Here is a 12086-nt window from a genome sequence, read left to right on the forward strand (position 1 = left end):
TCTCCCGTCTCTCCATCTCTCTTTATCTCTCTCTCTTTCTCTCTCTCTCCTGTAGATAACGTGAAGGCGTACTTTAAGAGAGGAAAAGCTCACGCCGCCGTGTGGAACGAGGTGGAAGCCCGCGCCGATTTCGAGAAGGTTCTGGCTCTGGACCCGTCTCTCGGGCCGGCCGTGGCCAAAGAGATCCGAGTGATGGAGGATCGCATCCGAGAGAAGAAGAAGGAGGAGAAAGGACGCTTCAAAAACCTCTTCACCTACAGCAGCACTTCAGCAGCCGCGACCACGGTCAGTCCCACCATCATTCATTCAGCATTTCAGCGCCGGTGCTGATTCTGATCTTCAGTACGTTAATAGAACAATCACCTGCTTTGTGTTTCAGAGCTGAGAGCCGGCGTGGACGCTCGTCTCCGTTACACGCTCCCGAGGACACGCTCCGTTATAGAGACGCTGTAACACCTGAGCACGTGAACTCTGCACCATTTCGACACCAACAGCTTCCCCTGGGTTACACACACACACACACACACACACACTCAAATCTAATGTCCCAGTAGTTCAGGTTCTTCCACAGCAGCATGGTGAAGAACCCGATGTTGGGGACACGCCCCCCGGTCGTGTGGTCAAGGTGCAAACAGGAAGTCACAAACTTCCTGAAATAGGACACGCCCCCTTGAAAAAAAGAGGAAGACAATCAGATATAAAGTCCCCAGCACCTCGTCATTACTTTCCAAAGTTTTTAATTCACTTTGTACTTATTATCATGTTTACGTGTACACGTGTCGTTCGTTTTAGTCGTGTATAAAACATATATAACGGAAATACTCACACAAGCATGAAGCCGTGGTGAAATCCACGTCACAGTGTCGTCTACATCGCCATCGTGGAATTGTACCCGGAAAAACCCCTCAGTACACTTCCTGTTGTTCTGTACACACACACGTTCCTACTTCAGAGAGACGTGGTGTGGTTTGATGTGGGTGTAAGTAGAAATCTAATCTCATCATGATTTTTTTCACCAGTGACCTGCTTGTTTCTGCCTTACACGTGGCTGTAAAAAAACACCACTGCATTTATGTTATTACAAACAAAGCCAAATAAAGTATACGTACTGCAGACGTGACGTTCACACGAGTGTCTGTTTAAAAAGGTTTAAATGGAAAGATCTGCATTAACAGCATGAACTTCTTCAGCGTTTTGATCTACAGGAGCTCGTCTGTTGGATCGGACCACACGGACCAGCCTTCACTCCTCACGTGCATCGATAATCCTCGGCTGCACGTGACCCTGTCACCGGTTCACCACTGTTCCTTTCTTGGAGCACTTTTGATAGATACTGACCACTGCAGACCAGGAACATCTCACAAGAGCTGCAGTTTTGGAGATGCTCTGACCCAGACGTCTAGACGTCACAATTTGTCAAACTCGCTCAAATCCTTACGCCCATTTTTCCTGCTTCTAACATCAACTTTGAGCACAAAATGTTCACCTGCTGCCTAATAAATAAATCCACCCACTAACAGGTTTCATGATGAAGAAATCATCAGTGTTCTTCACTTCAACACTATGTTATGATGTGACACGTGATCAGTGTAAATCAAGCAGGAAGTGATATTAGATTGGTCTCCATCTGCCGTTATAATCATCTCCACTCTTCAGGGAAGAGTTTATGTGAGATTCAGCTACAGGGGTGAAGGCAAAGTCAGGTACTGATGGAGCTGAGGAGGTCTGGGGTGCACTCACTGTTTACGTTCCTCCCAAAGGTGTTGAATAGGGTCGAAGCTCTATAAAAGGAGCTTTGTGCACAGGGGCATTGTCATGCTGGAGCAGGTTTGGGTCTCCTAGATCAAGCAAATGGAAAATGTCATGCTTCCACATCCAGAGACGTCCTACACAATTGTGTGTGCAATTTTGTAGGCACATTTTGTGGAAGAACTAGAAGTCTGGTGTCTGAATACTTTTGACCACTGTGTGTGTGTGATTTACAATCTACAGAAGATCTGGACTGCAAAGAATATTAACAGTTATGAAACAGGATAAAAGAAGATTCATTTCCAGGATTAAAATTTAGATTTTTCAACAAAACTACACAAAAAAAGTGTAGGAATAATATTCACACGAATATTTAGAATCTAATGATTGATCATGTGGTCTGTAGGACTCAGCTGAGATTGATGTCCGATTTCTCAGTTTCATGTAAAAGCCTGTTCAAATGAAAACAAAAATTAAATACATAAGACATTTCTGAGGACTTTCGAAGTCTCTCATGATAATTTTTTGTACCTATAATAATATTAATAATAATATAATAAATATAAGATCTTCAGTGTACGCAGCAGAAACACAGTTTGGATGGTTAATTGCAAAACCGGGTTTTTATTTGGGATTTTTTTTTTTTTTTTTTTTTTTTTGCATTTAAATACAGAACTGCAAAAAGTTTGAAATTACAAAAGTAATGATTGTAGAACAGAAGTGTGTGTGTGTAAGAGAGAGACAGTAATAGAGTATACAGAGAGTGTAAATGTGTGTTATGTGCGAGCGCTGCGCTCGGTCTCAGCTAGACACTCTCTCACTAGAGCTCGGGCGTGGATGATTCCTGAAACACAAACCAGAAGAGAAGAGAGGCGTTACACATCGTCTTATCTCTCAGCCCCATTTCTGTCTGAACATCATATCATAAATCCTGTCACTCTGTTCACGTGAGGAGAGTCGACATTAACTGGATTGTGATTGGTCAGAAAGATGATTAACTGTATAGTAGTACAGATGTTACAATACTGCATTTATACATACTACACTAAACCAAACAACTATTTCATATGTTGCACTCTACTGTAGTACACTATACTGTATTTACATACTACAAAACTACAGCATACTCGCATACTATAGTATAGTATACTGAGCTACACTACTTTATATTATGTATATATCTAATCTATATAAAAAATATAATCGACAGTAGCGTAGATTTGAAGTGTCCCAGTGTGAGTCAGTGCTCATGTGCTGTTAAAGACACTGAGGTGTTCCAGTCCAGTGTTGGTGCATAAGAAGAAACAGTAAACCATGAGAGAAGTCCAGGTACATCAGGTCTAGGGGTTTTCCCAGTTTTAATATGTTCACGTACTATAGGAACCAATGCAGGTTTGTTTTCAAAAAGACTAACGTTGATTTTTCAGCCCACAGTTCAGTCAGCTCTGATTTTGGGCTCTAAAAAAAAATAAAACCGACAGACGCAATTCTTAATTAGCTAAAATTTCTAGCTGGTGACACGTGGAATAACGTGTGTGCGTGTGCGCAACATTAAGACGAACCTCTCTTCAGTCTCTCCATGGCACTTTTACTGCCGGCGTAGGTGGGTCTGATTTCTCGACTCATCTCCTCTATAACGGACAGCAGCTCGCTGTAGGTGGAGCCCTGAGACACTTTCACTGGCTGAGATTAAAAACAAAACAACAAATCAATCAAAACTACATAAACCCTTTTTTTTTTTTTTTTGGAGAAAATATTTCTATATATACTCATACTTTTACATTCATTTCTATGATGCACTATAAATACTGTAGTACACTTAACTATGCTGATCTACACTATATCACAACATACTGTATATGCATGCTGTAGTATGCACTGTGACAGTACGCTTTAATTTACATACCACAGTATAATATGCTACAATATTTATACATACTAGTAATATAGGAAGTATTATTAGCTATTGTGCTACACTTTACTGTAGTGCAGCACACGATTATATTATAATACTATACTTGTGTACTACATAGGTATATAAGACTATTATATTGACATTCTATATTAAATAGAGCTGCACGATTTGGGAAAAATGTCATGTTGCGATTATTGTGGTCAATATTGCGATATCGATATAACGATAATAAAACTAAAGGGTTTCAAAATGAACATTTTTTACTAAATGAAATAACATTTGTATCAATGAGATGTTCCAGATTATCACGTGATGCAGCAACTTTAATCTTACACAGTTCCTCTCTGCTGTGTTGATCTTAAAGCTAAATATCGCTACATAACAGAGGCAGCGATTTTTTTGGCTACCAGTTCAGTGTCGATCTGCTCTGCATCCACCTTCACCTGGTCTCCACGCAGCACACGGGAAAGTCATGTGACCACACGCGCATTTTTTTTTATTAACGTGCGGAAAATCGCCAAACTGTTCTCAGAAGGAATGTCTACACATGCACTTATTTATTTCATTAAATCACGACAAACACACACATGCTATTTATGTACTATATTACATATATTTACATACTATAGTGTAGTGTAGTGTGCTGTACTGTACTATATTTACATACTATATTGTAGTGTAGTATGCTGTACTGTACTATATATACATACTATAGTGTAGTGTTGTATGCTGTACTGTACTATATTAACATACTATATATACATACTATACTATAGTGTAGAATGCAGTACTGTATTATATTTACATACTATAGTGTAGTATGCTGTACTGTACTATATTTACATACTATATATACATACTATAGTGTAGTATGCTGTACTGTACTATATATACATACTATACTATAGTGTAGTATGCTGTACTGTACTATATTTACATACTATAGTGTAGTGTAGTATGCTGTACTGTACTATAATATACTATATATTCATACTATACTATAGTGTAGAATGCAGTACTGTACTATAATAACATACTATATATACATACTATACTATAGTGTAGTATGCTGTACTGTACTATAATAACATACTATATATACATACTATACTATAGTGTAGAATGCAGTACTGTATTATATTTACATACTATAGTGTAGTGTAGTATGCTGTACTGTACTATATTTACATACTATAGTGTAGTATGCTGTACTGTACTATATATACATACTTTAGTGTAGTATGCTGTACTGTACTATAATAACATACTATATATACATACTATACTATAGTGTAGAATGCAGTACTGTATTATATTTACATACTATAGTGTAGTGTAGTATGCTGTACTGTACTATATTTACATACTATAGTGTAGTATGCTGTACTGTACTATATATACATACTTTAGTGTAGTATGCTGTACTGTACTATAATAACATACTATATATACATACTATACTATAGTGTAGAATGCAGTACTGTACTATAATAACATACTATATACAGACTATACTATAGTGTAGTATGCTGTACTGTACTATAATAACATACTATTACTATAGTGTAGAATGCAGTACTGTATTATATTTACATACTATAGTGTAGAATGCTGTACTGTACTATATTTACATGCTATAGTGTAGTATGCTGTACTGTACTATATATACATATTTTAGTGTAGTATGCTGTACTGTACTATATTAACATACTATATATACATACTATACTATAGTGTAGAATGCAGTACTGTATTATATTTACATACTATAGTGTAGTGTAGTATGCTGTACTGTACTATATTTACATACTATATATACATACTATAGTGTAGTATGCTGTACTGTACTATATTTACATACTATAGTGTAGTGTAGTATGCTGTACTGTACTATAATATACTATATATTCATACTATACTATAGTGTAGAATGCAGTACTGTACTATAATAACATACTATATATACATACTATACTATAGTGTAGTATGCTGTACTGTACTATAATAACATACTATATATACATACTATACTATAGTGTAGAATGCAGTACTGTATTATATTTACATACTATAGTGTAGTGTAGTATGCTGTACTGTACTATATTTACATACTATAGTGTAGTATGCTGTACTGTACTATATATACATACTTTAGTGTAGTATGCTGTACTGTACTATAATAACATACTATATATACATACTATACTATAGTGTAGAATGCAGTACTGTATTATATTTACATACTATAGTGTAGTATGCTGTACTGTACTATATTTACATACTATAGTGTAGTATGCTGTACTGTACTATATATACATACTTTAGTGTAGTATGCTGTACTGTACTATAATAACATACTATATATACATACTATACTATAGTGTAGAATGCAGTACTGTACTATAATAACATACTATATACAGACTATACTATAGTGTAGTATGCTGTACTGTACTATAATAACATACTATTACTATAGTGTAGAATGCAGTACTGTATTATATTTACATACTATAGTGTAGAATGCTGTACTGTACTATATTTACATGCTATAGTGTAGTATGCTGTACTGTACTATATATACATATTTTAGTGTAGTATGCTGTACTGTACTATAATAACATACTATATATACATACTATACTATAGTGTAGAATGCAGTACTGTATTATATTTACATACTATAGTGTAGTGTAGTATGCTGTACTGTACTATATATACATATTTTAGTGTAGTATGCTGTACTGTACTATAATAACATACTATATATACAAACTATACTATAGTGTAGAATGCAGTACTGTATTATATTTACATACTATAGTGTAGTGTAGTATGCTGTACTGTACTATATTTACATACTATAGTGTAGTGTAGTATGCTGTACTGTACTATATATACATACTTTAGTGTAGTATGCTGTACTGTACTATATTAACATACTATACTATAGTGTAGTATGCTGTACTGTACTATATTTACATACTATAATTTAGTGTAGTATGCTGTACTGTACTATATTAACATACTATAGTGTAGTATGCTGTACTGTACTATATTAACATGCTATATATACATACTATACTATAGTGTAGTATGCTGTACTGTACTATATTAACATGCTATATATACATACTATACTATAGTGTAGTATGCTGTACTGTACTATATTAACATACTATATATATACATACTATACTATAGTGTAGAATGCAGTACTGTACTATATTTACATACTATAGTGTAGTATGCTGTACTGTACTATATTTACGTACTATAGTGTAGTGTAGTATGCTGTACTGTACTATATATACATACTTTAGTGTAGTATGCTGTACTGTACTATATTAACATACTATATTTACATACTATAATTTAGTGTAGTATGCTGTACTGTACTATATTTACATACTATAGTGTAGTATGCTGTACTGTACTATAATATACTATATATTCATACTATACTATAGTGTAGAATGCAGTACTGTACTATAATAACATACTATATATACATACTATACTATAGTGTAGTATGCTGTACTGTACTATAATAACACTATATATACATACTATACTATAGTGTAGAATGCAGTACTGTATTATATTTACATACTATAGTGTAGTGTAGTATGCTGTACTGTACTATATTTACATACTATAGTGTAGTATGCTGTACTGTACTATATATACATACTTTAGTGTAGTATGCTGTACTGTACTATAATAACATACTATATATACATACTATACTATAGTGTAGAATGCAGTACTGTATTATATTTACATACTATAGTGTAGTGTAGTATGCTGTACTGTACTATATTTACATACTATAGTGTAGTATGCTGTACTGTACTATATATACATACTTGTGTAGTATGCTGTACTGTACTATAATAACATACTATATATACATACTATACTATAGTGTAGAATGCAGTACTGTACTATAATAACATACTATATACAGACTATACTATAGTGTAGTATGCTGTACTGTACTATAATAACATACTATTACTATAGTGTAGAATGCAGTACTGTATTATATTTACATACTATAGTGTAGAATGCTGTACTGTACTATATTTACATGCTATAGTGTAGTATGCTGTACTGTACTATATATACATATTTTAGTGTAGTATGCTGTACTGTACTATAATAACATACTATATATACATACTATACTATAGTGTAGAATGCAGTACTGTATTATATTTACATACTATAGTGTAGAATGCAGTACTGTATTATATTTACATACTATAGTGTAGAATGCAGTACTGTATTATATTTACATACTATAGTGTAGAATGCTGTACTGTACTATATTTACATGCTATAGTGTAGTATGCTGTACTGTACTATATATACATATTTTAGTGTAGTATGCTATACTGTACTATAATAACATACTATATATACATACTATACTATAGTGTAGAATGCAGTACTGTATTATATTTACATACTATAGTGTAGTGTAGTATGCTGTACTGTACTATATATACATATTTTAGTGTAGTATGCTGTACTGTACTATAATAACATACTATATATACAAACTATACTATAGTGTAGAATGCAGTACTGTATTATATTTACATACTATAGTGTAGTGTAGTATGCTGTACTGTACTATATTTACATACTATAGTGTAGTGTAGTATGCTGTACTGTACTATATATACATACTTTAGTGTAGTATGCTGTACTGTACTATATTAACATACTATACTATAGTGTAGTATGCTGTACTGTACTATATTTACATACTATAATTTAGTGTAGTATGCTGTACTGTACTATATTTACATACTATAGTGTAGTATGCTGTACTGTACTATATTAACATGCTATATATACATACTATACTATAGTGTAGTATGCTGTACTGTACTATATTAACATGCTATATATACATACTATACTATAGTGTAGAATGCAGTACTGTACTATATTTACATACTATAGTGTAGTATGCTGTACTGTACTATATTTACGTACTATAGTGTAGTGTAGTATGCTGTACTGTACTATATATACATACTTTAGTGTAGTATGCTGTACTGTACTATATTAACATACTATATATACATACTATACTATAGTGTAGAATGCTGTACTGTACTATATTTACGTACTATAGTGTAGTGTAGTATGCTGTACTGTACTATATATACATACTACCCTATAGTGTAGAATGCAGTACTGTATTATATTTACATACTATAGTGTAGTGTAGTATGCTGTACTTTACTATAATAACATACTATATATACATACTATAGTGTAGTATGCTGTACTGTACTATAATAACATACTATATATACATACTATAGTGTAGTATGCTGTACTGTACTATATTAACATACTATATATACGTACTATACTATAGTGTAGTATGCTGTACTGTACTATATTTACATACTATAGTGTAGTGTAGTATGCTGTAATGTACTATAATAACATACTATAGTGTAGTATGCTGTACTGTACTATATTAACATACTATATATACATACTATACTATAGTGTAGTATGCTGTACTGTACTATATTTACATACTATATATACATACTATACTATAGTGTAGAATGTTGTACTGTACTACATGTACATACTATAGTATAGTGTAGTATGTTGTACTGTACTATATGTACATACTATATATACATACTATACTATAGTGTAGTATGCTGTACTGTACTATATTTACATACTATATATACATACTATACTATAGTATAGTATGCTGTACTGTACTATATTTACATACTATATATACATACTATACTATAGTGTAGAATGTTGTACTGTACTACATGTACATACTATAGTATAGTGTAGTATGTTGTACTGTACTATATGTACATACTACAGTAAAGTGAGAAGTATGCTGTGCTGTACTGTGCTATATATACATACTATAGTGTAGTGTGCTATACTTGTACTATATTTACATACCATAGTTTAGTGTAGTATGCTGTACTTTACCATATGTACATACTATAGTGTAGTGTAGTACATATACAGGTATACAGGACTGTACTATACTTTCACACTATACAAAACAGCAGTACTCGTCACAATGCTGTACTATACTACAGTACACTATACTGGAATGCACTTATATTTATAGGATCTTTGTTGTACTCTACAGCACATTACGTCACTACACTGCATTACACTTAATGAAGGTTGCTCCTACATTATTGTGATGGTGATATTTTGAGATTTTCCCCGTACCTGTACGAAGCCCATAGATGGTGGACCAAAATCGCTGAATGCCGGTCTGAAGGTGGAGGCAGAGGGCAGAGACGGAGAGGAGCCGCAAGACCCTGGAAAATAAAATTAAAAACAACAATAAAGACAACTTTCAAACAACCTTCACATGATCTTCGCAAATCACATGGCAGAAGCTCTGAGGTTAATAAAACATCACACAGCCTGGAGCTAACACTGCAAAGCAGGCTGCTTAACTGATCAGCAGAGAGATGCATCGTACCACGAGACAAGGCAAAAAAATCAGACGTCGTTCATCAGCTCGAATATGAGATTTATTCATAAATGGTTCGTACGAGACGACATTTACACCAGAAGCGCTCATATACTAATCGTGTGTGTAAATAAAACAATCTGTAATAACTAAAACCATTCTTATCCTACTGGAGCTCCTGGGTGCGTATTTATTCAGAAAACTCTCTGTAGACGAATGCTTAACGATGTTTAACGCTCGAGACGCCACCGTGCTGACGGCTCCTGGATTCTGACAGCAGATAATCACTGGAAGGAGTCTCCAGTGTCAGCGCTTTTACACAGGAGTCACAAAGCAGCTTCAGGGAATTCAGATCTATAATGTAGAATCCAAGAGTGGAAAAGGTTCCTGAGATGACACGAGGAAGAAAAAAAGAGGAGTTCTGTAGATTTAAGAGTGACTTACAATTATCTCATTTATACAACTGAGCAGTTAAAAGTTAGGGGCCTTTTTCAGAGGCCCAGCAGTGGCAGCTTAGTGATGGTGGGATTTAGATGTATAACCTCAGCTTCAGGGATGCTGTACCACGGCTGACCACAACTTCCTAAAAAAGTGGGGATATGCGAAGAACATCAAGAGGAACATCAAGAGGGATCTGACTTTATGGTGTTTCCCATAGAGTTTCCCTGATATCAGATCAGAAAGCTGTAGATAAGGATGAAGCTGAATGGACCTGGTGAAGATGAAGGTGGAGTGATGAGAAGCTCACCTGGTGGTGTGTGATTGGATCCTGCAGGAGCTGGAGCGATGGGTTTATAACTCATACTGGGTTCACCAAACTGCTCCGTTTTGTACAATCAAGTTTGACGGAGGTTCGTAAGCACGCGCGCGCGCACGCACGCTCGCACACGCACATACACACACACACTTAACCCTGAGTATCACACAAACAACGCGCACTAACACTAAATTAATGACCAAACCACGCAGTTATATAACTAACCGAACACAAATGAACCACTTTATCGTTTACTTTCATTTAGATTAACTTTAACGCTAATGCTAAGCTAAGCGCTATGCTAACTCCCTTTCTAAACAAAGCCGCTAGTTAAATCTGTCGAAATACAAACTAAAGATTTTAAACAATCCCACGGTCCGGAAATTGTGTTTCTCTCTATAAATAAAACAAGTGTTTATGTTTTTACAAACAAATAAGGAAGCACCGGATCCGGGAACAGGAGAATAGAAAAACCCGGAGCTCTGTCAAAAAGCCGAAAATGGCGAACCACCGGAAGTCGTTCACACATACGTGCTGAGAGGAGGGAGAGGTGGAGTGACGTCATGACGCAGCACGGGGGCGTCCGTGCGTGCGTTCATACATACGGGCTTTTTTTTAGACAAAAGAAAAACACACCGAAATCGAGAAATCTTACTTCCGGGTAGCTGTTTATTTATTTATTTATTATTATTATTATTTTTTTTCTTAAAACTAAACCCAAAAAAATATATACATATAAAAAAGATATTCGAGATTTATATATCTAAGTTATTTAAGTCCCCTGTTAATTATTTACAATATTCATAATAATTCAAAAAGTGTTGCAGGGCCACTTTTAAATAAATAAATAAATAAATAAATAAATAAATAAATAAATAAATAAATAAATATACATATTTTAGGGGGAAAAAGAAGTCCCTGTACACTCATTCATGCAATTACTCAAATCAGCCAATCATTAAACAACAATTAAATAAATGGTTAAATGTTCACATCAACGCTCAGAACAGGCAGTGGCGTGATGGTGCAGGCTCCATCGTTTCTCCTCCTGATCTGGGATTTTCACGATGCCATTTTAGTGCCACGTTAAAAAAAAAGAATTAGATCTAAGATTCTGGGAATAAAGTCGAAACAGTATAAGAATAAAGTGTAAATATTTAGAA

The 12086-nt window shown here is 34.4% G+C and overlaps 2 protein-coding genes across 2 annotated transcripts in view; one reads left to right on the top strand and one right to left on the bottom strand.

Annotated features, from left to right (window-relative positions):
* aip (aryl hydrocarbon receptor interacting protein) overlaps positions 1 to 520 on the top strand; it is a 6909-nt gene extending 6389 nt beyond the window's left edge. The window contains 2 exon segments of the mRNA XM_083538990.1: positions 56 to 285; positions 380 to 520. Of these exon segments, the coding sequence (XP_083395116.1) occupies positions 56 to 285; positions 380 to 385 (236 nt within the window). The 3' untranslated portion in view covers positions 386 to 520.
* Positions 521 to 2353: 1833 nt separating this feature from the next.
* cdk2ap2 (cyclin dependent kinase 2 associated protein 2) lies at positions 2354 to 11459 on the bottom strand. The gene is made up of 4 exons (XM_083538888.1): positions 10915 to 11459; positions 9917 to 10008; positions 3312 to 3432; positions 2354 to 2593 (listed from the first exon to the last, which is right to left on the bottom strand). The coding sequence occupies exons 1-4, from the start codon at positions 10967 to 10969 to the stop codon at positions 2526 to 2528; spliced, it is 336 nt and encodes a 111-aa protein (XP_083395014.1). The 5' UTR covers positions 10970 to 11459; the 3' UTR covers positions 2354 to 2525.
* Positions 11460 to 12086: the final 627 nt, after the last annotated feature.

This window comes from Silurus aristotelis, assembly GCF_946808225.1.
Source record: "Silurus aristotelis genome assembly, chromosome: 4".
Classification (NCBI taxonomy): Eukaryota; Metazoa; Chordata; class Actinopteri; order Siluriformes; family Siluridae; genus Silurus; species Silurus aristotelis.